Below are 26,032 nucleotides of genomic sequence, written 5' to 3' on the forward strand. Positions count from 1 at the left end.
CATTTGATTGTGATTGTCAGAGCAGAGAATATTGACTTTCATGGTATATTAGCCTGTGACTGAGGTAATTCTGAAGTATGCAGTATATAAACTGCATAATGTGCAATTTTTCTGTATGCATGAAATACTCATCTGTTGGTTATTAATTTTACTGTTGGCTTTTATTTGAGAAAGTGTCAGGTTTAGGATGTTGTTGTTACCTAACCCATATTGTGAGTACTTATACTTCTGGGTTTGCTTCTTGTCCTTGTCTAGTATTGTTTGCCATATGTATGGCTGTCACAGTGTGAACCCCTTTTTGTCGTCTTTCCGTGTCCAAGGACTCTTATGTTGAAATGTTCCATAGACTTTTATGTTGAAATGTATTTTGGCCTTCCTCATCAAGCTTGTGTTCCTGATTCCATCCCTCATTGTTTCCAGCTGTCTCTCATTTAGTCATTAGTCTTCATGTGTATATATAGCCCTCATGTTTCCCTTAGTCTTGTTGGTTCTTGTCAGTATGTAGTGTTCCTAGCCAGTATACTGCTGCGGAGTTTAAGTTACTGTCTTTGTATGTTCACTGCCTTCATTGTATATTCTTTTGTTCATTATTTAATTACTGCAATTGGATTCTCACGCTCTCGCCTCTTCCCTAAACAAACTCCTAACAATGGCTCATTTAGTATGTTTTTGGGCTTCCATTCTTTTGTCCTGTTCTGAGTATGAGTAGTTTTGAAGTCTGCTGAAATCTTAAACTTTTGCTTTAAAAAGGTCATGACATACTATTTTATTTTTATTTTAATAATTTGAGTATCTTCCACGAGGGCCACAATAATGTTTATGTTAGTAAAGTTTTTTTATGTATTTTTTTGCACCAAAATAATGATAATTTTCTACCCTATCTCTGGCCCTCTGACGGAAACACTTGGTTTTGGCTTCAGCACCTCCATTAAACTTCAAAGTAAACACCCACTGTTATGATCGGCTAAAATGGTGCAGCCCCTTGAATATAGCCGTATTTGAAACTGAATTGGAAGAGAATGAACCAGCTCCACAATGAAAAATACAATCCACGCTGAAGACACATCCACATGATGAGTCGGTGTTTGTAGCTTGCTAGACTGCTTAGCATCGATTATTCTTATACGTTCATCATTTTGTCATTTGACATTTTATTGTGTGCTTAATTTTTCTTCCACTTTTCTACTTTCAACTGCGTGTATTTTACCGTGTGCTCCCGTTTTCTCTTTTTTTTTCTTCGCTTGTCTGCATCTCGACTGCATGGATTAATTTTCTCTGCAGTGTTTTACATGGATTATTGTATCAGTCTCAAAACTCTGCTGATCAGGAACCCCATCAAACCACAATCTCAAACCCTCACTGCTCAAGAACAACAACAAACAATTGTTGTAAATTATGACATCCGTTCATGTTATTTCTTCCTGATTGCATGCCACATGTTTACTATAGCTTCTTCCTTCAGCAGTGAGGGATTTACATATGATAAATGTAAGCAATTAGTCAGGCTGATGGAGAAGGTTAATGAGTTAGAGATACGCATCTGAACTCTAGTGGAGGTCAGTGAGAAAATATCTACCGGCTTCTCTGTTTCAGATGCGGGTAGAATAGAGAGCAACTCGCACACTTTGGTTCCGGCTGTAGAGCCCCCGCAGCAGGGTGTTTGGGTGACGTCTTGGCGGTGTACTCGCTCAAAGTGACTCCACTCTCCCGTTCCTGTTAGGGTTTCCAGTCGATTCTCCCCACTCAATGATGCACCCACTGAGAATCATTTTGAAAGAGCCTTGGTCATAGGTGATTTTATTGTAAGGAATGTGGAAATAGAGACTCCAGCCACCATTGTTAAATGCATTTCCGGGGCTCGAGCATCTGACATCAGATCAAATTTACAAGTGCTGGCTAATGTTAAATGTAGATTTTCAAAAATTGTTATTTATGTTAGCACTATCAATGTCCGGCTTTGCAAGTCGGAGATCACTAAAGATAATGTTAAAGAGGTGTGTGAACTTGCAAAAATGATATCAGACACTGTAATATGCTCTGGCCCCCTCCCTGCTCGTCGTGGTGACAAGGTTTATATAGATTAGTGTCTCTGAACGGCTGGATGTCTGAGTGGTGTCCAGAGAATAGCATAGGATTTATAGACTATTGGAAGAGATTTTGGGGTAGACCTGCCCTGCTAAAGAGACTGAGTCCATCTTTCCAGGGAAGGTGCCACTCTTCTCTCTGGTAATTTGGCTCATAGTCTTAATAGTAATAGTATTAGACTAACTGGGGCCCAGGTCAGGAAGCAGACACAATGTCTGCTGGGGGGGCATTGAAGACAAACATCATATAAAGGTAGGGCTACTAAACATTAGATCTCTTTCAACCAAAGCACTAACATGTAAATTTAAATTATAACAGATAATAGTTTGGATTTGCTCTGCTTGACTGAAACCTGGCTTAAACCGGATGAATATTAGTTTAAATGAGTCTACTCCCACAGGTTATTGTTATAAACATGAGCCTTTTCTGAAGGGTCAAGCAGGAGGTGTTGCTAAAATTTACAGTGAAGTTTTTGGTGTTACTCAGAGGACAGGACATAAATCCTTTGAACTAATAATGCTTAATGTGACACCGTCAGATAAAAATACAAAAAATCTGTCATCTTTTGCCCTTGCTACAGTATATTGATCACCTGGGCTGTACTCCAATTTCCTTGGTGAATTTGCTAATTTTCCATCAGATCTTGTAGTTACAGCAGATATAGCTTTAATTGTAGGTGATTTTCAGCATTCACCTAGATAACGGAAATGACACATTGGGATTAGCATTTATTGATATTCTCAACTCTCGGAGTCAGACAAAATGTGACAGGGAACAGCTCATCGCCATAATCATACGCTAAATTTAATTCTGTCATATGGAGTTGATGTTGATACTGTAGAAATTCTACCGCAGAGCGATGACATCTCAGATCATTACTTTGTCTCTTGTTTGCTGCGATCAGCTAATGTCACTCAATATACACCACGTTATCATTCAGGTAGAACTTTTCTTTCAACCGTTAAAGAGAGATTCACTAATAATCTTACATAATTGTCTCAGTAAGCCAAAAAGTCTAGAAGAACTTGATGTAATAACAGAAAATATAAAAAGCGTCTTCTCTAGCACTCTCGGTAGTGTCTCCCCACTTTGAGTAAAGAAAAAAGCCCCACACCATGGTACAATGATCACACTCATGCTCTCGAGAGCAGCTCGGAAAATGGAGCTCAAGTGGAAGAATACCAGTTTAGAGGTATTTCACAGTGCATGGAAAAATGGTTTCTTTAACTACAGACAGGCACTAAAAGCTGCCAGGTCAGCATATTTTAGCAAACTCCTAGAAAATAACCACAATCCTAGGTGTTTATTCAGTACTGTGGCTAAATTGTTTAGGAATAAAACATCGACTGAACCAGATATTCTGTCGCAGCACAATAGTAATGACTTTTTACTGATAATATAGAAATCATCAGTAATTGGAATTATGCAATCAACTGTCACTGCACCTCAGAACAGTGTCTCATAAATTTCCTCATGAGCAGCTTCAATCATTCACTGTCACAGGTCATGAAGAGCTAACAAAACTGATCAAACAATTAAAAGCCACAACATGCATGTTAGATCAATACTAACTAAGCTCTTAAAAGAGGTATTCCCTGTAATCTCAGAACCTCTTATTAACTTCTTGCTATCCTTAGGACATGTCCCAAGAAACTTTTAAAATGACAGTTATCAACCCACTTAAGAAGCCACAGCTTGATCCTGGAGAACTGGCTAATTGGCTAATTATACAGATTTCAAATCTCCCTTTATGTCAATATTAGAAAGGTAGTGTCATCCCAACTGTTCATTTCTACAAATAAATGGTATATATGAACAATTTCAGTCAGGATTTAGGCCCCATCACATTACAGAGACTGCACTTATCAGAGTTGCAAATGACTTGCTCTTATCTGATCGCGGCTGCATTTCTCTTCTAGTGCTTTTAGATCTTAGTGCTGCCTTCATGATAGATCATGACAGTGTCTTGAATAGGCTAGAGAATAATGTTGGCATTAGTGGACTTGCATTAGCATGGTTTAGGTCCTATTTATCAGACTGCTACCACTTTGTATGTGTAAACGAGGAATTATCAAATCAAGCAAAAGTATGGAGTGCCACAGGGATTAGTTTTAGGGCCTCTGCTTTTCTCCTTTGTATGCTTCCCTTGGGATATATTATCAGTAAAAGTGAAATAAGTTTCCACTGTTATGCCGACGATACCCAACTTTATATTTCTTCTAAACCCGATGAAATTTCACAATTCTCCAAATTAGCAGAGTGTATCAATGAAATCAAAGATTGTATGGCCAGAAATTTCCTTCTACTCAATTCCAACAAAATGGAGGGACTAGTTATTGGACCAAAAACCTCTTAAAAATAAGCCACTAAAATATAATTTGACTCTTGATGGATGTTCTTATGTCGTCTTCTACAGCTAAGAACGTGGGTGTTGTGTTTGATACCAATCTGTCTGTTGAAATAGTGTTTGGTTCGAGTCCACCTTGGTCAAGTCCGAGTCTTTAAACAATCAAGTCGAGTCCATAATGGGCCAAGTCTGAATGAATCTGTTCATGAATCTGAATTAAAATTATAACTGTAAACTCAACATCAATATTTTAAGCTCATTTTAACCTTCACCTAAGAGAAACAATTTGTCGATATAAATGCAACAAAACCTCTGCATTTCATATTCACATTTTATTAGTATCCTGCTGAACAAATTTCAAAGTGGTTTCAGAATGAAAGCATATGCTTAAGGTGTATTGAGACAAAACTGTCCTTCAACAATTCTTCTTGCATTCTGTTGACTTTTTTTTTTCCTCTCTACTCGAACGTAGACTAAAGAAAGTGAAAGCTGCGTTAGTCATTACAACTAGAGTTATGCATTTCGAATTTGAATTTAGTTAATTTTTTTTCTACTTTTTCAATTTGTTCATTCAATTTAGTTTAGTTTCATCTAAATTTATGGATGAAATGCATGTTATTACATTTTAATGGGCTTAATACATTTTAATAAATGGTAATTAAAACATTTAATAAAATTAATACAGAAAATAAAAACAGAAAAGATCAGATACCATTAGAAATGCATTTTTATTCTACTACACTTCACACTTTTCAGTCCTCCTGCTGTGTCCAGGTATAGCCTACTTCCCTGAAGTCATGGTACAATTTTTGACAGACTCGTCTTGGGCTGACGTTTTGGACTTTTCACATTATATTTAGTTTGGATAATAGGTGAATAGAGACTTCTCCCCTCACTTGTGGTGTTCATTGTATTTTCTGACTTTTTTGCTATTGAAACGCAAGTGCCAGCTTTACAGGTAACACACAGAGGTTGCACTACATGTATGTAAGGGACTGAGTTGTACAATTTCCATCATGGTCTATTTCATCCATCATATTAGTTTAAATATCCCTAATATGCAGCATATTTGATTTTGTCTCGATAGTCAGCATTTTCAGTTAGAAATGGCTTTGCATAGTAACGCAAGTCTGAAAACATTTGTTATATTTAATCATTTGCAGAGTTGGAGAACATAGTTATTGATGTTTCTGGATGAGAGTTGAAGAGCATGTGTGAATCTCTTTGGTGTGCACATACAGCATTGGCGCACGGGTGAGAGAGTTAAAGTACTTTGAAAGAGTGTGCGCTCTTGCTCTCAGCCAAAATCACACGAAAGGATGCGTGAAAACTGATGCGCAGTATCAATTACACAATGTATGATTGTACTAGCTGTAGAGAGCACATCATTATGAAGACAAAGCCAAATCCCGGACACTTAGAAGCAATTTTTAAATCCCAGCCGGACTTTTTTTTTTTTTTTCAGGTCTGAAAAAGACCTGTCAGGGGAAAAGAGGATGTATGGTCACCCTATGTTACGTTATTTGTTTGCTTGTCATTGCATCACAAATGCCATGGACTCTGAGAAAAATCCTGAGTCCTAAAGGCTGGAGTCCGAGTCAAGTCAGACTAAAAATTTCATCCGAGTCTGTGACAAGTCCAAGTCCATTAAAATTGGACTCATGACTCGAGTACCCCAACTCTACTTTGAAAATCAAGTTTCCAGTGTTTGTAGAACAGCATTCTTCCACCTCAGAAATATTGCTAAGTTACGACACGTTCTCTGTTGCTGATGCCGAAAAACTAATTCATGCGTTCATCACCTCAAGACTAGATTATTTTAATGCATTACTAGGAGGATGTACTGCAAGTTCAATAAATAAACTTCAATTACTTCAAAATGCAGCTGCTAATGTGCTGACTAGAACCAAGAAATATGATCATATTAGCTCCATTCTATCGTTGTTACATTGGCTACCTGTTAAATTTTGTATTTTAAAATTCTGTTAACTACATACAAAGCTTTGAATGGTCAAGCTCCACAGTACTTAAGTAACCTTCTGTCATTCTATATTCCATCACGTTCATTATGATTACAAAATTATGGCCTGTTAATAGTTCCTAGAATATCAAAATCCAAAAAAGGAGGTAGATCCTTTTCCTATTTGGCTCCTAAACTATAGAATAGTCTCGCTAACACTGTTCGGGACACAGACACACTCACTCAGTTTAAGTCTAGACTAAAGACCCCTCTATTTAGCCAGGCATACACCTAATTTATCCATGAACTCACATTTAGGCTGCTTTAGTTAGGTCTGCAGGAACCAGAAACATTTCTCAGACTCTGCAATAAATTGAATGGCATCTACGCTAATATTCTATTTGTTTCCCTGCCTCAACCCCAGAGGTTACCAGAGCCTGCCAGATCCAGCTCTGTTCCTGCTTGGTGTCAGACTCCATTGCTATGTGTCACTGAGTGATGACGACAAACTTCAGCCGGAGCTAGCCAGATATCACTTCAGTCTTTTACGATGGACTTCAGAGGATGAACTGATGCCAGTTCCAACTGTTAGACATCGGATACTTCACCGAAATGACCTGCCGGTTGAACTGCGATGCACCTCATTGATCTCTGCCTGTATCACCTTTGTCTAGACTACACTCTTGAAATGTAATACATAGACTATAAATTAATTGCCAACAAAAGCCTGCATCAGCCAACTAACAAAGGACAATGCATCTATGTGAACTTCTGCAGTTAATCCAGGATGGACTTCAAAGACATTAGTCATTAATCTTACAGTTCATACAAAATCTTTGTTTAAACACTGGACCTTAACACTTAGTTTACAAATTTTAAACCATGACTTGCACTGCACACAAATAACTAATACTGGCATTACAGTTGAAGTCAGAAATTTACATACCTTAACCAAATACATTTTAACTCAGTTTTTCACAATTTCTGACATTTAATTGTAGAAACATTACCTGTCTTAGGTCAGTTAGGATCACTACTATATTTTTAGAATGTAAAATGTCAGAATAATAGTAGAGAGAATGATTTATTTTAGCTTTTTTCTTTCATCACATTCCCAGTGGGTCAGGAGTTTACATGCACTTTGTTAGCATTTGATAGCATTGCCTTTAAGTTGTTTAACTTTGGTCAAATGTTTTGGGTAGTCTTCCACAAGCTTCTCACAATAAGTTGCTGGAATTTTGGCCCATTCCTCCTGACAGAACTGGTGTAATGGTTTGTAGGCCTCCTTGCTCGCAAATGCTTTTTCAGTTCTGCCCATATTTTCTATCGGATTGATGTCAGGGCTTTGTGATGGCCACTACAATACCTTGACTTTGTTGTCCTTAAGCCATTTTGCCACAACTTTGGAGGTATGCTTGGGAACATTGTCCATTTGAAAGACCCATTTGCGACTGAGCTTTAACTTCCTGGCTGATTTCTTAATGTTGCTTCAATATCCACATAATTTTCCTTCATGATGCCATCTATTTTGTGAAGTGCACCAGTCGATCCTGCAGCAAAGCACCCCCACAACATGATGCTGCCACCCTCATGCTTCATGGTTGGGATGGTGTTCTTCTGCTTGCAAACCTCAACCTTTTTCTCCAAACATAACGATGGTCATTATGGTCAAACAGTTAAATTTGTTTCATCAGACCAGAGGACATTTCTATAAAAAGTAAGATCTTTGACTCCATGTGCACTTGCAAACTGTTGTCTGGATTTTTATGGTGGTTTTGGAGCAGTGGCTTCTTCCTTGCTGAGCAGCCTTTTAGGGAATGACGATATAGGACTTATTTTACTGTGGATATAGATGCTTGTCTACCTGTTTCCTCCAGCATCTTCACAAGGTCCTTTGCTGTTGTTCTGGGATTGATTTTGCACTTTTTGCACCAAACTACGTTCATCTCTAGTAGACATCTGCATCTCTTTCCTGAGCAGTATGATGGGTGCATGGTTCCATGGCATTTATATTGCGTACTATTGTTTGTACAGATGAACGTGGTACCTTCAGGCATTTCGAAATTGCTCCCAAGGATGAACCATACTTGTGGAGGTCCACTTTTTTTTTCCTGAGGTCTTGGCTTATTTCTTTTGCTATTCTCGTGATGTCAAGCAAAAAGGCACTGAGTTTGAAGGTAGGCCTTAAAATCCACAGGTACATCTCCTCCAATTCAGTACACCTCCTATTAGAAGCTAATTGTCTAAAGGCTTGAAATTCTCTGGAATTATCCAAGCTGCTTAAAGGCAACTTAGTGTATGTAAACTTCTGGAATTGTGATCTGTCTGTAAACAATTGTTGGAAAAATTACTTATGTACAAAGATGTCCTAAACGACTTGCCAAAACTAGAGTGGTTATAAAATGAGTTTTAATGACTTCAACCTAAATGTAAAATTCTGACTTCAACTGTATATTCATGCTTTTAGCCAGTGGGGAAATGGCCCCCACAGTGAGCCTGGTTTCTCACAAGGTTATATTTTTTCCATTAACCAACATCTTATGGAGTTTTGTGTTCCTTGCCACAGTCACCTTTGGTTTGCTCACTGGGGTTCTAAATACAACTTATTTAATGATTTATTTTTATACACAATTTACAGTCATATTTAATCAAACAACACAATGACTCTAAGACTTTATAGATATTACAGTTTCATTGTCTGTTAAAGCATGATTTTCTGTAAAGCTGCTTTGAAACGATGTGTGTTGTGAAAAGCACTATACAAATAAAAATTACTTGATGAACATAATGTTTAGTCCAAGCAGGTTGAAACAAGATGCACACACATATGGTATCATAATGCACTGAAGCGAACATAGCCAGAAACATATCAAAATGGTAAAAGATGTCGTTCTAGTTCATGTTTACATACACCAACAATTTAAAATAGTGCAGATGGATGCAAGAACACGCCCAGGATGCGTTTGTGCTCAAATTTTAAGATGCAGTTCAGCTGAATGAAATAGAATGGGGTCTTTTCAAAATTGTAACTTGACACCTTTTAAAAGTGGCGCAGATGCATGACAATGGTCAAAGATGTCTGTCTAGTGTATGTTTATATTCAAAAATAATTCAAAATGGTCCAGATTTGTCCCTTTGGTGTTCAGGAATAGTTAGTTGGCCACACTAGGCCTGTCGGTCCTGCTCTCTGTTTACGAACTGAGCACCAGTGGGTGGGGCCAAGGGTGCATTGATGAAAAGTAGGCATTGATGTTGCTGTAGAGGCAGTCATGAATTAATGTGCCTCCTAGGGAATTCGCGGAAGTAGAAAACGAGGTGTTTTTGCAGCTTGGTTTCATTAAATGCTTTTGTTGCACTGTGGATTTAAGTTTTGAGTTCTTAAAATTACAGTATTTTTACATAATCAAAATGTCAAGGTAAAATGGATACCTCATGACATGACCCCTTTAAATGAAATAAAACACTGCAATTGGGTCATTCAACTCAACTTGTTGCAGTCGTTAGTTACACCTACTATACTTGCCAAGATGTACAGTACAGTATATTATTATGCATACTGTCATAATGCAATGCACTAGATTTGACCTTCCATTTCCAGTGTAATTATTAAACCCAAACTGAAATCAGCTGTGATTTTTCACATCTCTTTGACTCATAATTTGATTTAAGAGTTGAGACATTTTTCCACAACAATGGGTTCAAATAAAAAAAAAAATAAGCTTTGCTATTTCCGAGATAACTGAATGCCACTCACTGAACTAAGTAAACAAATAATGAGGTAATGTGCTAACAATGTACTGTCTGAAATGTTTGTTGCATAATGTAAAAGTTTCACATGCTATTGTTAAAAAAATAGGAAGCAATACAGTGTATACTGCATGTTTAGAATTGATTACTAGCATACTAGTACACTGTAATGCCCTAATATTTGTTATTATTATTATTTTATTTTTCAAATAAAAAAATACAATAATGAAATAGTACCCAAAGCCAACGAGATGAAGTAGAAGTTAGAGGTCAGATGTCATACATTATTTAGGGGACGATTATGCACAGGTCTACCAAGTGAGAATGATGTCATGTGACTGTAATATTCTAATTATGCTATTTTTGTAGGTGAGGACTTTTACGAGCCGTCTCCCTATGAACCCATGATGCCTCACCGTCACTCAGATGCATTTGGCTTGGCGTCAATCATCTCAGGTAAACAATATATTTGTTATTATTTCACTTTTATATTATGTATGCATTCTTTCAATGTACTGTACATTGTTGTTGTTGATTCTGTATATTGGCTCCCTTTTATTACCATTTCTTATATTAAATTCATAATGCCCAGCACTAAATAGCAATACAGACCAGTTATTGTTTAATAAGTTTCTTCTGATTTTTATATATATATATATATATATATATATATATATATTTATATATATATACAGGTGCATCTCAATAAATTAGAATGTCGTGGAAAAGTCCATTTATTTCAGTAATTCAACTCAAATTGTGAAACTCGTGTATTAAATAAATTCAATGCACACAGACTGAAGTAGTTTAAGTCTTTGGTTCTTTTAATTGTGATGATTTTGGCTCACATTTAACAAAAACCCACCAATTCACTATCTCAAAAAATTATAATACATCATAAGACCAATAAAAAAACATTTTTTAGTGAATTGTTGGCCTTCTGGAAAGTATGTTCATTTACTGTATATGTACTCAATACTTGGTAGGGGCTCCTTTTGCTTTAATTACTGCCTCAATTCGGCGTGGCATGGAGGTGATCAGTTTGTGGCACTGCTGAGGTGGTATGGAAGCCCAGGTTTCTTTGACAGTGGCCTTCAGCTCATCTGCATTTTTTGGTCTCTTGATTCTCATTTTCCTCTTGACAATACCCCATAGATTCTCTATGGGGTTCAGGTCTGGTGAGTTTGCTGGCCAGTCAAGCACACCAACACCATGGTCATTTAACCAACTTTTGGTGCTTTTGGCAGTGTGGGCAGGTGCCAAATCCTGCTGGAAAATGAAATCAGCATCTTTAAAAAGCTGGTCAGCAGAAGGAAGCATGAAGTGCTCCAAAATGTCTTGGTAAACGGGTGCAGTGACTTTGGTTTTCAAAAAACACAATGGACCAACACCAGCAGATGACATTGCACCCCAAATCATCACAGACTGTGGAAACTTAACACTGGACTTCAAGCAACTTGGGCTATGAGCTTCTCCACCCTTCCTCCAGACTCTAGGACCTTGGTTTCCAAATGAAATACAAAACTTGCTCTCATCTGAAAAGAAGACTTTGGAACACTGGGCAACAGTCCAGTTCTTCTTCTCCTTAGCCCAGATAAGACGCCTCTGACGTTGTCTGTGGTTCAGGAGTGGCTTAACAAGAGGAATACGACAACTGTAGCCAAATTCCTTGACATGTCTGTGTGTGGTGGCTCTTGATGCCTTGACCCCAGCCTCAGTCCATTCCTTGTGAAGTTCACCCAAATTCTTGAATCAATTTTGCTTGACAATCATAAGGCTGCGGTTCTCTCGGTTGGTTATGCATCTTTTTCTTCCACACTTTTTCCTTCCACTCAACTTTCTGTTAACATGCTTGGACACAGCACCCTGTGAAGAGCCAGCTTCTTTGGCAATGAATGTTTTTGGCTTACCCTCCTTGTGAAGGGTGTCAATGATTGTCTTCTGGACAACTGTCAGATCAGCAGTCTTCCCCATGATTGTGTAGCCTAGTGAACCAAACTGAGAGACCATTTTGAAGGCTCAGGAAACCTTTGCAGGTGTTTTGAGTTGATTAACTGATTGGCATGTCACCGTATTCAAATTTTTTGAGATAGTGAATTGGTGGGTTTTTGTTAAATGTGAGCCAAAATCATCACAATTAAAAGAACCAAAGACTTAAACTACTTCAGTCTGTGTGCATTAAATTTATTTAATACACGAGTTTCACAATTTGAGTTGAATTACTGAAATAAATGAACTTTTCCACGACATTCTAATTTATTGAGATGCACCTGTACATACACTGGTGGCCAAAAGTGGAATAATGTACAGATTTTGCTCTTATGGAAAGAAATTGGTACTTTATTCACCAAAGTGGCATTCAACTGATCACAATGTATAGTCAGGACATTAATAACGTGAAAAATTACTATTAAAATTCGAAAAAAATATTCTGAACTTCTTAAACTACTTCAAAGTGTTCTCATCAAACAATCCTCCACGTGCAGCAATGACAGCTTTGCAGATCCTTGGCATTTTAGCTGTCAGTTTGTCCAAATACTCAGGTGACATTTCAGCCCAAGCTTTCTGTAGCACTTGCCATAGGTGTGGCTGTCTTCTCGGGCACTTCTCACGCACCTTACAGTCTAGCTGATCCCACAAATGCTAAATGGGGTTAAGATCCATAACACTCTTTTCCAATTATCTGTTGTCCAATGTCTGTGTTTCTTTGCCCACTTTATTTTTGTTTTTTTTTCTGTTTCAAAAGTGGCTTTTTCTTTGCAAATCTTCCCATTAGGCCTGCACCCCTGAGTCTTCTCTTTACTGTTGTACATGAAACTGGTGTTAGCGGGTATAATTCAATGAAGCTGTCAGCTGAGGGCATGTGAGGTATCTATTTCTCGAACTAGAGACTCTGATGTACTTATCCTCTTGTTTAGTTTTAAATCTGGCCTTCCACATCTCTTCTGTCCTTGTTAGAGCCAGTTATCATTTGTCTTTGAAGATTGTAGTGTACACCTTTGTATGAAATCTTAATAATTTTGTCAATTTCAAGCAAAATTTTTACATTTTATGTCAATTTATAGCCTTCATTCCTCAAAACAATGATTGAATGAGTTTCTAGAGAAAGCTGTTTCTTTTTTGCTATTTGTGACCTAATATTGACCTTAAGACATGCCAGTCTATTGCATACTGTGGCAACTCAAAAACAAACTCAAATGCAATGTTAAGTTTCATTTAATGAACCAAATAGCTTTCAACTGTGTTTGATATAATGGCAAGTGATTTTCTAGTACCAAATTAGCAATTTAGCATGATTATTCCAGGATAATGTGTTGGAGTGATATATACTGTATACAGTATATTCTTGAAGGGAGGGCATTGGGCAACCAGTAATCTGCTCAGCAGTCCGAACTTTCCTTTGTAGTCTTATGATGTCCGATTTCATAGCTGAACCAAACTAGACAGTTATTGAAGTGCAGAGGATAGACTCAATGACTGCTGAGTAGAACTGTAACAGCCCTGCCTATGGCAGGTTGAACTTCCTCAACTGGCGAAGGAAGTACAACCTCTGCTGGTCCTTTTTCACAATGTCAATGTGGGTCTCCCACTTCAGATCCTGTGAGATGGTAGAGCCCAGGAACCTGAATGACTCCACTGCTGCCACAGTGCTGTTTTGAATGGTCAGTGTTGGGTTGTTCCTCCTAAAGACCACTGTCACCTCCACTGTTTTGAGTGTGTTCAGCTCCAGGTTGTTTTGACTGCACCAGACAGCCAGCTGTTCAACCTCCCTTCTATATGCAGACTCATTGTCATCCTGGATGAAGCCGATGACAGTAGTGTCATCTGCAAACTTCAGGAGCTTGACAGAGGGGTCCTTGGTGGTGCAGTCATTTGTGTACAGGGAGATGAGTAGTGGGGAGAGCACACATCCCATTTGGGCACCAGTGCTGATCTTACAGGTGCTGGAAGTAGATTTTCCCAGTCTCATTAACTGCTGCCTATCTGTTAGAAAGCTGGTGATCCACTGACAGATAGAGGTGGGAACAGAGAGTTGGTTTCATTTAGTCCAGAGAATAGCTGGGATTATGGTGTTGAAAGCCGAACTGAAGTCCACAAAAAGGATCCCTGCATATGTCACTGGTCTGTCCAAATGTTGCAGGATATGATGCAATCCCATGTTGACTGCATCATCCACAGACCTGTTTGGTCGATAAGCAAATTGAAGGGGATCCAGAAAGTGTCCAGTGAAGTCCTTCAGGTGGGCCATCAGCAGTCTCTCAAATGACTTCATGACCACATGTCAGAGCGATGGGTCTGTAGTCATTAATCCTGTGATTTTGGGTTTCTTTGGGACAGGGATGATGGTGGAGCATTTGAAGCAGCAGGGAACTTCTGACTGCTCCTGTGATCTGTTCAATATGTGTGGAGATGGGGGCCAGCTGGTCAGCACAGGATTTTAGACAAGTGGGTTAAACACCGTCTGGGCACTGTGCTGTCCTTGTCTTTTGTTTCCGGAATACCCGGCACACATCCTCTTCACAGATCTTAAGTGCAGGTTGAGTAGCAGGAGAGGGGAGGAGGGTGGTTGCAGGGGGTGTTGATGTTTGTGTGAGGTGAAGGTCAGAGCGGGTGTGGGGTGTGAGACTGGGCATTTAGGTCGTCAGCCAGTTGTTGATTCCCTACAGTGTTGGGGGATAGTGTCTTGTAGTTAGTAATATCTTTCAGACCTCTCCACACTGATGCAGGGTTGTTAGATGAAAACTTGTTTTTCAGCTTCTCAGAGTAGCTTCTTTTAGCCACTCTAATCTCTTTTGTCAGTGTATTTCTGTCCTGATTGTACAAGGTTTTATCCCCACTTCTGTAAGCATCCTCTTTGGCCTGACAAAGCTGCCTGAGTTTTGCTATAAACCATGGTTTGTCATTGTTGAACATTAAATAAGTCCTAGAAGGAATGCACATATCCTCACAGAAACTGATAAATGATGTTACAGTATCTGTGAACTCATCCAGATTGGTGTCTGCAGCTTCAAAAACACTCCAATCAGTGCAGTCAAAGCATGCTTGTAGTTCCAGCTCTGTTTCATTGGTCCATCTCTTTACAGTTTACTACAGGTTTAGCTAATTTAAGTTTCTGCCTGTAGGTTGGAAAAATATGAAGCAGACAGTGATCAGAGAGTCCCAAAACTGCTCTAGGGACAGCGCGATATGCATCCTTTAATGTTGTGTAGCAGTAATCCAGCATATTTCTGTCTCTGATGGGGCATGTAATGTGCTTTCTGTATTTTGGCAGTTCACGGGTGAGGTTGGATTTGTTAAAATCACAGAGAATAATAATAAGTGAGTCCGGGTATTGTTGTTCCGTGTCTGTGATCTGATCAGCCAGCTGTTGTAGCGCTGCGCTCACACACACGCTTGTGGAGGAATATAAACACTCACCAGAGTAAACAAGGAAAACTCCCGTGGTGAGTAGAAAGGCTTACAGATGATAAAGAGCACTTCCAAATTAGGACAGCACATCTTCTTTAACGTTGTTACATCTGTAAACCAACTTTCATTGATGTAAAAGCATGTTCCACCGCCTCTCATTTTCCCTGTTAACTCCACAATGCGCTCTGAACAGCTGGAAGCGCGGCAGATGTAACGCGCTGTCCGGAATGGCTTCACTGCGCCAGGTTTCTGTGAAGCACAAGGCAGCAGAGTTTGAAAAGTCCTTGTTTGTATGGGTGAGGAGATATAGTTCTATTGTAGTATTCTAAATGTATATTCGGCAGCGCTGTTCGAAAGCCACGCTGATGGAGCTTGACCAACACACCGGCTTTCTTCCCTCGCTTGCGTCTCATAGCGTGCTTGAACAACACAGCTGCGCATCCGACTAAAATGTCCAGCAAAATGTCTGAATAGTCAAAAACCGGGAAAAGATTGTCTGGTATGTGCTGCTGAATGTTCAGCAGTTCGTCCCTGGTAAAATTGATTGATTGGAAAAAAATTACTAAACACAGGACTAACAAATAAAAACAACAAAAGAATTGGAGAGCTCCACCCTGCGCCATCTTGATACCACTTGTATATTGCCTCCAATCCATTATTAGGGCATCACAGTGCCTGGCACAATCAAAATAACTCATTTTTATTCTGATCGGAAAGAATTGCCAGGGAATGACAAATCTTATGCACTCTGCAGAAAATTGTGTATTCAACAGGGTTGCCAGATCCATCTTCTTGCCAGTTTCTTGCATAATACCATTTTTGTCTTCAAAGGCCTGCTGTGAGGAGGAGCTGATGTTTGGAGTTTGCATGTTTTATTTCCATCTTTATACAAAATAAGCTTTACAGCTGGGAATGGGGAAACATAAACAGCCTCTATTAGGTGATAGTGTAGACTCAGCTCAATGATACAGCAGTATTCCTGTAATTACACTGAGAGATGAGTTACAAAGGGTTTAATAGCTTTATTGCTTATTTGTGTATATTGTTATAGTTCAAATCTCCTGTTAATTTAATATGACAACACTTAAGGGGAAAAGGGGATGAAAAATGAACATAATATATTTTTCCATGGAGCACAAATGTAGAATTTTTTTTAATAATCCTTATACAGCTTTTTTTCCAGACAACAGTTTTTCCAGAAAACAGTCAATGCCTGACACGTCTCAAAAAAGGAAAAAAAAACAAACAAAAAAACAACAACAACATTAAAAGTAACTATATTCTATGAAACTTCAGGGCGGGATTTTTTTTCTTTTCTTTTTTTCTGAAAGAGTTTTACGTGCCCTCGCAATAAGTTTTGTGATCCCTCGCAATAGTTTGTGTTCCCTCGCAATACATTTTGTGTACCCTTGCAATAAATTTACCATGGTTTTACTATAGTAACCATAATTTTAACCTTGATATTAGTAGTAAAACCGTAGTAATAATACAGAAAAATTAAAACTATGGTAATAAAAATCTAACTTTTGTGGTTATTATGGTTTTTACTACAAATACTTATGTATTTGTAGTAAAACTATAGTAACCACAAGAATTATCATGGTTAATCTATAGAAAAAAACATGGTTACTACATGGATACAGTATACTGTATTAAAAAAAAAGGTTACTTATCCTACTTTTCATAGTTACTACAATAATACCATAGTTTCTGCCAAAAAACAAAACATGGTTAGCCTATGTCATGGTTACAACAATATTAATATAGAAAAATGATTTCGGCCAACAATTATGGTTACTACAGTCTACAATTTTACTATAGTAAAACCATAGTTAAACTATGGTTTTTGTATAGTAAAACCATAATAACCACAACATTTTGATTTTTATTACCATAGTTTTTGTTTTCCTGTATTATCAGTAGAGTTTCACTATGAATATCATGCTTAAAATATGGTTACTGTAGTAAAACCATGGTAAATGTATTGTGAGGGCACGCAAAACTTATTCAGAGAGAACGCAAACTATTGTGGGGGAATGCAAAACTATTTCAGAAAAAAAAAAAAAAAAATCCTGCCCTGTTCTGTAAGGGGCTCCATAATATTCCAATATTTCTATAAGAGATATAATATCTTTGTTTGAGGAATAGACCAACATTTTCAAAATGGAGTCTTGTGTGTGTTGTAACCAAACATGACATGCCATTTTTCTCATTCTAGCCCTGAGCTTTTGGAGAGAGATTTTTAATGAATAATTACTTAAATTTAAATTACCATAATGCATGAGTCACATGGACTACTTTTATGATACTTTTATGGTGTCTTTTTAATGATTTTTACACTTTTAGAGCTTGACACACGTGGTAACTATTACCTGTCGTTGTATGGAAGAGCTTAGTAAATATAGTTCTAAATTTTCTACTTTTGTGTGTCATAGAAAAAAATAACAGCATGTGGGGTTGGAATGACATGAGGGTGAGTAAATAATGACAGTATTTTCATTTTTGGGTGAACTATCCCTTAGGTAAAATCAAGAGTCATTCCTACAATGATCCAAAGACCATAGCTCCTCTTTAATGTCACAAATCTTTAAAACTCCTGGCAGGAAAAAAAAGGGGGCTTGAATTATGTCTCACTGCGTCTCGCTCACAACCTTCGCAGATTGAGATGACATCCCTTTATTTGATGTGACAGCCAAAGTCATTATTCTCAACTGGCTGTGTCTGGTCATTTACTACAGAGGGTGCGAGGAACAAGTGGGCCGCAGCACTAACACTGACATATTGAGGGTAAAGCCGGCAGACTCGGCCTGAATCTTCTCCCTGGCGGGAATCTCTCCCATTCTTGAAGTGGAACAGCCCTTTGTGCCATATTTAGGATCTGGCAACATTAATTGTGATCCCTTTGTGCTCTGGCTATAACACACAACCCAGGATTCATCCATCACTGGAACTGACGGTGTGTTGCTGATGTTTCTCTGTGGCCAGTAATTAGATAGTAAAAATAGCAATCTAAAAAAATAAATAAATAAAACACATAGAGTGGAATTCACTATGCATGAATTGTGCCTGCTGATAGCATTGTTTATTTGCACATGATGTCTGTGTTGTTTTAGCATTTGATTCACTAAAGGAATTATGCAAATTAACCCAACATTTTGTGCTGAATGCAATTTGCATGGCTATCTTGCAGGACAATTCTCAATGCTAGGTTGCGGAGGATCCTTTTGTATTCCACAGTAGAAAGAAAGTCATAAAGGTTTGGAACAACATGAGGTTGAGTAAATAATGACAGCATTTTCATTTTCAGGTGAATAGAGGGATTTAGGGTTTCTGTGTTTGGCCATCCAGTTTGGACAACATGTCCATGATATAATTCTGTTTATGGCCTAGTAACTAGATGTATAAGCCAAGCCTGAGTGTGGGATTACAACTAAATGATTTAAATGAAGAGGCTCATTTTCAGCTATATTTGTATATAAGTCCTACAGTATAATGCATTGAATAACACATGGTTTTTGTGTTGATACCCCTGAAAACAATTCCCTTGCAAATGCCAAGAGTTGAATTTCTCCGAGCACCACTCTAACCTGTTTCACATTGTGATTCACACTCTGTGTTCAATATATGTCAAGCCAGGTTGAAAAATATCCATCTGCCTGAAATATGGCACAACTATTTACAACATGACATAAGACTCCTGTTATGCCAATGAAAACTATATCAACATTAGCATCCCCTCTACCCCTTGTTCACTCTTTTTTACATTTATTTGGACAAATACCTCAAGCCTGGTGAACAGAAATCCTTTCTTAAAGACTAAGTAACTAGAAAAAGAAAAGCAACATAATTAGATATTGTATTTTACTGTTTGATTCTTCCCCTCAATTGTAAACAATATGCACTATCAACCTTGCCACTTCATGCAAACTTGCACATTACTCCACCCTGCCTTTTGTTATTTATATTATTCTGAACTTGAGTTTTCATAGTCATATTTATTAACATATCTTACAAATTTTATCTGCACTATATGCCATTTTTACTTCATTTTCCATTTGCACTTTGCTTTCATTTATTTACAGTATATGCTCTATTACTCTTTGCACTTCTGGATAGATGCTAACAATATTTAATTGGCTCTGTACTTGGACTCTGCACAGTTAGAGTAAGGCTGAGTCTAATGTAATCAAATTTAAATAATAATAATAACAACAACAACAACAACAATAAATATAGCAATTATCAGGTTCAAGCCGCTTAGGGCTGCCTTTTAAGTGCATCCAAATAATCATGAAATGCAAAAATTAACAACTGGTTAACAATAGACAAGTACTGTTGTACAGAGCTCCCTGTATGTCATGATAACGGACTGGTATTGTCACAGAATGTGATATTTTGGAGATGAATGCAGGAATTGTATTTTTATGGTTGCCATGATGTAACTGTTATCAGAATTAAAGTCTAGTCATTATGTGCATGAAACTTGGATGTGGGATATTTCTACTTGATATCTTTGATGTTTGAACATAAAGGCATTTCATTGTATGATGGTCATAATATTATATAATATAGCCCACAAGCGGCAATCATTGGGGGCTTAGCACACATGGACCTTATTCAAATAGTGCCATATTTGTTTTTTGACGGGATGCAAATGGAGAGTGTGAGGGACAAACTAACAGTTTCTTCAATGGGTTGTGCTGTTGTTTAAAGTATTTTGGATCATTTTGCGGACAAAACATTGAAAAAAGATTATTTCCAAATAAAATAAAATAATAATAATAATAACAATAATAAATAAATAAATCAGTAGACTATAAACTCCACAAAGCATGTTGTGAATATTAGATGTGATCTAAGACCTTTATAGGCCCTAAGAGATCTAATCATTTTCAATTATATGCACTTTTATGTTTATATTTTATATACAATGATACATAGTAGCCTAATAAAAGGCATTATTTACCTTCATATATTTGTACTTAAAAATGTTGCGCCAATGAACTTGGAGGTGGAAATACAGGAAAGAATACGATTTATTATAGAAGTGCATGAGCTGCGTCCTTCAGAGTGAAAATGCGGCACTGTTGTATTTCTCCAAGCGCACAGGGGCTTGTGAGTGTTTCCAGCTGTTGCAGAGCAGTTCACAATCATTAGGCTATATTGGAAATCTATGACAAGCAAGCACTAATCATCAACTGTTGATGATGATGATATAGTGTTGATGAAATATAACAATGTTTACCTTTAATTGTTTATTTTGTAATATGCTGCAGATCATTGTAGGAGTGCACGTTTTATTTCCCTTATCTGTTTGAATGAGCAGCTGGAAGCAGTGAAGGGCAAACATTTCAAAATAACAGTCCCCGGTGCATTTCAGCCTTTAAAGTTAAAAGCTCCGCACTATAAATCAAAACTTTTTTTATTTTATTTTTTATCCCTAGTTATTGGTATGTTGGTTGCATCATAAACTGCATCTGGAATTTAATTCAATTTGGACTATTTTAGCCTCTGTCTGGCCCTCCCCATTACAGGAAGGAAAGACGAAGAACATTTAATATAGGCTACTAATTTGAAAAACAATTTGCAGATTAATTGTTTTTCTTTCAACACATTATCTTATCAGCAAAATCCTATATTTGTCGACCTCTAATTTGTATTTATTTATATAATGGTACATAAACCAATTTTAATGTGATATAAATGTGGAAAACATGTCTTGAGTATTTTAAACTTGCATTCAGCATACTCTATTTTACTGATAAGCAATGTTAAGGCCATGTTGAATGTGTGCCCCTGCCTGTTTAAGTAAGAGTCTGTGATACATGATTTATTTTGAGATTGTGTGGGTTTGTTTTGGGATAGGGATACAGTGTCAATTTTATTTGTTCAGGTCTTGAAAAAGGTCTTAAAAAGTCTTAAATTTGATTTTAAAACTCTACAGCAACCCTGCTATCAAGCATCTTATATGTGCTGGTCCATCTGTTTACTCTGCTAGTATAAGTATCACCTGCTTGAAATTTGTCTGACGAGACGTCAGGTGTGCACACTCATGTCGACAAGCGAGAGATCGGCAGTAAACAACAGCCAATGAAATAGAGAGCTCAGGAGGATTGAAAGATACTGGGAAGAAGCAGACAAAAAATAATTAGAAAATAAAAACATCACCCTTATCTCCCGAACCGCTGTCTCATTATTCTCAGCTGTTTTTCCCTGTTGTGCAAATGAGTACAATTACGGGCGCGAGCTCATCTTTCATGCTGTTTGTTGACATTTTACGAATAAACTCTCCTGTTACTATGCCTATGTGCGTGAATTTGTGAATGAAGTTCGGGATGGTAGATTAATTTGGAGCCGAATGGCATGTGGTTGATACACACAGTCTACTATCGCAATATTACCATATTAAATTGTATTCGGGGAAGGAGCAACAACTGTGAACTTACTTTGGTCATATGGATGCAAACAGTTTTGAAAAGACCTTTTTCACACTCCAGGTTTTGGAGCACGGAAGTAAAGGATTGCAGGGTAAACATTGACAGCGTTGAATGGGAGACCACAGCCAGTATTATTTTCACTTACCCATTTGCTCCAAGAGCAAAATAAACTATTACATTTTAATGACTTTCTAGAAGAAGAAAAAAAATGGAGAGCAGTGGATTAAGACAGTCAGATGTGAGAAGATGCCAAATTTACTGTCACTCTCTCAGCAATTGTAATCGAAACCCCCTCGCAGCTGTGGTAATTCAGTATATAAACTAATTCCAGGGTAATATAACGCAAAGCATAATGTTAGAAACTTGCACTCAATATAGAAAAAAATAAAAATAATTATCATATAAAAATGTGCTAGATTTACGATGCTAAATAAGGCGGAAACACCTCATCACAGTCTGTGAAAAAGGTCTATAATGATGCAGAGAGACCAACTCAAATCTTACGTAGGTTAGTGGAGTGAACTCAGCAGCATAAAGCACGTCTTACATTTTCTGGCATCTTGTTAACCAACATCGCTGGAAAGTTCTGATTTACAGGCTTTTTACCAACGTATCAGTTTGCACCAAGGCTTACAGGGCGTTTTATAGTAGATAAAATACACTGTATTTTTATTTTATTTTTTACCTGTGCGGGAACGTGTGTAATGGGCTCTTAGGTCCCGCCTAGTAGGGGAATAATACAATGTTACCCTGGAAGACCTAGAAGTGACGGGATCTTAGTCCCCACCCCTGGTGCTTTGAGTCTCAGTATACACAGTAAGTGTGTATATGTTTTAGCTTACCTATTGTATAATATACTGCAGGAATAAGATGTGTGGGCTTCAGGCAATTAAGTGTCAACACGGTGGCTTCCTGAAGAATAAAAGTGATTCAAAGTAATAACTTAAGCTCACGTTCCCACCCCCCTAAACCTAATAGTGTAAGTGAGACGCTCCTACTCCAAGGTAAGTTCCACAAATAAATATCAACTGTATTACTTTTAACAATTAATAATTTATTTTCTCTTTTTAGGAAACTGGGAATTCTTCTGAAAAGGTTTGTTACAATTAAATGAAATAATGAAATAAAATAATAAAACAAATAACAGGTTCTCTGAATTTGTATTACAACCTTTATGAGTCTTCAAGGTTTCAAACACTTTATATAACACCCCTCAGATATAAATTATTTAAAATGTATTGCAATGTCTGGACACATAAATTAACTCACTAGTAACACTGGATGTTATTAAACAAACTCTGAATCAAATCAAAGACTCTTGTAGTACAAATCAAATGATTCACTTCAAATAACTCTGACTCTTAACTTCGTTCAAATGACTCTTTTGAATCAACTTTATGATTCAGTTTCCATTTGACTCCGATTCACATCAAATCGTTCAAAATCACAGTTCAGGTTCACAATTCAGATAATAACTCAGTTCAGTTCAATCTAACTCAGTAAAATGTTCATATAGGTGTGTGTAAAGAACATTTGTACCAGATTGTAGCAACGATGACTTGTGACGACTTGCGATGACTTATGATTTATGATGACTTGTAACTTGTGATGACTTGTAACAGCGAAACAAAACATCTGAGACAGGACAATGAGGAGATGTTGTCTGGTTCGCAGGGTAATAAACACAAAAAACTCCAGAGAAGCTTCAGCGCGGCTCGGGAAAACTCTGGCACTTTCTGGAACAAAATGGCGCGGCTCAGTCACAGCACGCACACGGCCCACTTGAATAGGGTCGATCCACAAAAAACAAGAAAAACACTTCTTGAAAGCAAATTTTGATCATCTGCAATTGTCAGACTCTTCTGAATGCCAAAAATACTCAGAAAAAGGGAAGAAATCACTCCGTGCAAAACTAACTCTTGTTCTAGTGCACTTACAAGTGCACTAAAGTGATTCACGGGAAAATCACGATCTATGACACGGTTCATAGATGACTCCAAAAACGCAGTATGATTCTACAAAAACTTAAATTCAGTATTACGCCAGAAACAACAATGTTCTGAATGAAACTCGCGGCTTTAGCAACTCTCTTTCATGCTCTCGGCCAGTCTCTAACACCGTCCTCCGTTCAATGGCACAATCAACCGAACTTCTGCTTCAACTACGTCTTCAGTTTCACACGATCACATCGATGTACACTTAACTCACAAAACTTAAACTGACTGTGTGCCTCTGTCATCCTTTACATTTTCAGTGGAGAAAATGTCTACTTCTTACACAGTGATCACGGCATGTCTCTCTTCTCACACAGCGAGCGCAGCGCGACTGTCTTCTCCAACGTCCAAGGCGCGACTGACTTCTACTTCTCTCTCGCGCACAATGTAGACAGCGCCACCCACCAAAATAAAAGTCCCTTAGAGAAAAATATATCACGTTACACGTGCACACCATAAAAAGTCTGAATAAAATTACTGACGTGACAAGGAATTAAAATACTGAAGCTCTGGTAATTATTACATTTCCAACATCCACATATAAAACGAATCCTGTCTGAATAGTGTTTAAATCTATCCCTCAGCCTTTGTTTTCATTTCCAAAAAAACAAAATAAATACAAATCAAGAAGATCTTTGGCTTACAGTTGAAGTCAGAAGTTTACATGCACCTTAGCCAAATGCATTTAAACTCAGTTTTTCACAATTCCTGACATTGTCATAGAAAACATTCCCTGTCTTAGGTCAGTTAGGATCTCTACTTTATTTTAAGAATGTGAAATGTCAGAATAATAGTAGAGAGAATTATTTATTTTCCAGCTTTTATTTCTTTCATCACATTCCAAGTGGGTCAGAAGTTTACATACACTTTGTTAGTATTTGGTAGCATTGCCTTTAAATTGTTTAACTTGGGTCAAATATTTTCAGTAGCCTTCCTCAAGCTTCTCACAATAAGTTGCTGGAATTTTGGCCCATTCCTCCAGACAGAACTGGTGTAACTGAATCAGGTTTGTAGGCCTTCTTGCTCGCACATGCTTTTTCAGTTCTGCCCACAAATTTTCTTTCGAATTGAGGTCAGGGCTTTGTGATGGCCACTCCAATACCTTGGCTTTGTTGTCCTTAAGCCATTTTGCCACAACTTTGGAGGTATGCTTGGGGTCATTGTCCATTTGGAAGACCCATTTGCACCTGAGCTTTAACTTCCTGGCTGATGCCTTGAGATGTTGCTTCAATATATCCACATACATTTCCTTTCTCATGATGCCATCTATTTTGTAAAGTGCACCAGTCCCTCCTGCAGCAAAGCACCCCCACAACCTGATGCTGCCAACCCCATGCTACATGGTTAGGATGGTGTTCTTCGGCTTGCAATTCTCACCCTTTTTCCTCCAAACATAATAATGGTCATTATGGCCAAACAGTTACATATTTGTTTCATTAGACCAGAGGACATTTCTCCAAAAAGTAAGATAGTTGTCCTCATGTGCACTTGCAAACTGTAGTCTTTTTTATGGTGGTTTTGGAGCAGTGGCTTCTTCCTTGCTGAGCAGCCTTTCAGGTTATGTCGATAGAGGACTCACTTTACTGTGGATATAGATAATTGTCTACCTGTTTCCTCCAGCATCTTCACAAGGTCCTTTGCTGTTGTTCTGGGATTGATTTGCACTTTTCGCACCAAACTACGTTCATCTCTAAGAGACAGAATGCGTAACCTTCCTGAGTGGTATGATGGCTGCATGGTCCCATGCTGTTTATACTTGTGTACTATTGTTTGTACAGATGAACGTGGTACCTTCAGTCATTTGGAAATTGCTCCCAAGGATGAACAAGACTTGTGGAGGTCCACATTTGTTTTCTGGGTCTTAGCTTATTTCTTTTGATTTTCCCATGATGTCAAGCAAAGAGGCACTGAGTTGGAAGGTAGGCCTTAAAGTACATCCACAGGTACACCTCCAATTCAGTACACCTCCTATCAGAAGCTAATTGTCTAAAGCTTGACATAATTTTCTGGAATTTTCCAAGTTGCTTAAATGCACAGTTAACTTGGTGTATGT

At 37.8% G+C, this 26,032-nt stretch overlaps 1 protein-coding gene across 2 annotated transcripts in view; it reads left to right on the plus strand.

Annotated features, from left to right (window-relative positions):
* LOC127414769 (GDNF family receptor alpha-2-like) overlaps positions 1 to 26,032 on the plus strand; it is a 177,230-nt gene that overhangs the window by 47,363 nt on the left and 103,835 nt on the right. For both annotated transcript variants that reach the window (XM_051653036.1, XM_051653037.1), the window contains exon 3: positions 10,509 to 10,595. In XM_051653036.1, coding sequence (XP_051508996.1) covers positions 10,509 to 10,595 — 87 coding nt within the window. The remainder of the gene's footprint in view (positions 1 to 10,508; positions 10,596 to 26,032) is intronic.

This window comes from Myxocyprinus asiaticus, chromosome 24 (assembly GCF_019703515.2).
Source record: "Myxocyprinus asiaticus isolate MX2 ecotype Aquarium Trade chromosome 24, UBuf_Myxa_2, whole genome shotgun sequence".
In the NCBI taxonomy this organism is placed as follows: domain Eukaryota; kingdom Metazoa; phylum Chordata; class Actinopteri; order Cypriniformes; family Catostomidae; genus Myxocyprinus; species Myxocyprinus asiaticus.